Source organism: Penaeus monodon, chromosome 23 (assembly GCF_015228065.2).
Source record: "Penaeus monodon isolate SGIC_2016 chromosome 23, NSTDA_Pmon_1, whole genome shotgun sequence".
NCBI classification, from domain to species: domain Eukaryota; kingdom Metazoa; phylum Arthropoda; class Malacostraca; order Decapoda; family Penaeidae; genus Penaeus; species Penaeus monodon.
In genome coordinates this window covers 32,801,136-32,801,339 of record NC_051408.1, presented here as the reverse complement: position 1 = coordinate 32,801,339, position 204 = coordinate 32,801,136, and the positions used below count along the sequence as shown (strand labels likewise).

Below are 204 nucleotides of genomic sequence, written 5' to 3'. Positions count from 1 at the left end.
TACCCTTTTCCCCCAGATCTTCCGCGGAGACGTCGCTCAGCTGTCCATGTGGAACCGAGCCCTGCCTTCGGGGGAGATCGGGGCCATGGCCAAGTGTCGGGCCAGCGGTCGGGGAAACGTCTTCAGCTCGGACGCCGCAGAGTTCGAAAACTTCGGGGTGAGGGAGGAGTGGGTCGAGGTCGCGGATTTGTGCAGGTAAGAGAG

The 204-nt window shown here is 62.7% G+C and overlaps 1 protein-coding gene across 1 annotated transcript in view; it reads left to right on the top strand.

Moving 5' to 3' along the window:
• The window catches only part of LOC119587932, a 5,849-nt gene that overhangs the window by 1,844 nt on the left and 3,801 nt on the right, over window positions 1–204 (top strand). Inside the window, exon 2 of the mRNA XM_037936642.1 lies at window positions 17–195. Coding sequence (XP_037792570.1) covers window positions 17–195 — 179 coding nt within the window. The remainder of the gene's footprint in view (window positions 1–16; window positions 196–204) is intronic.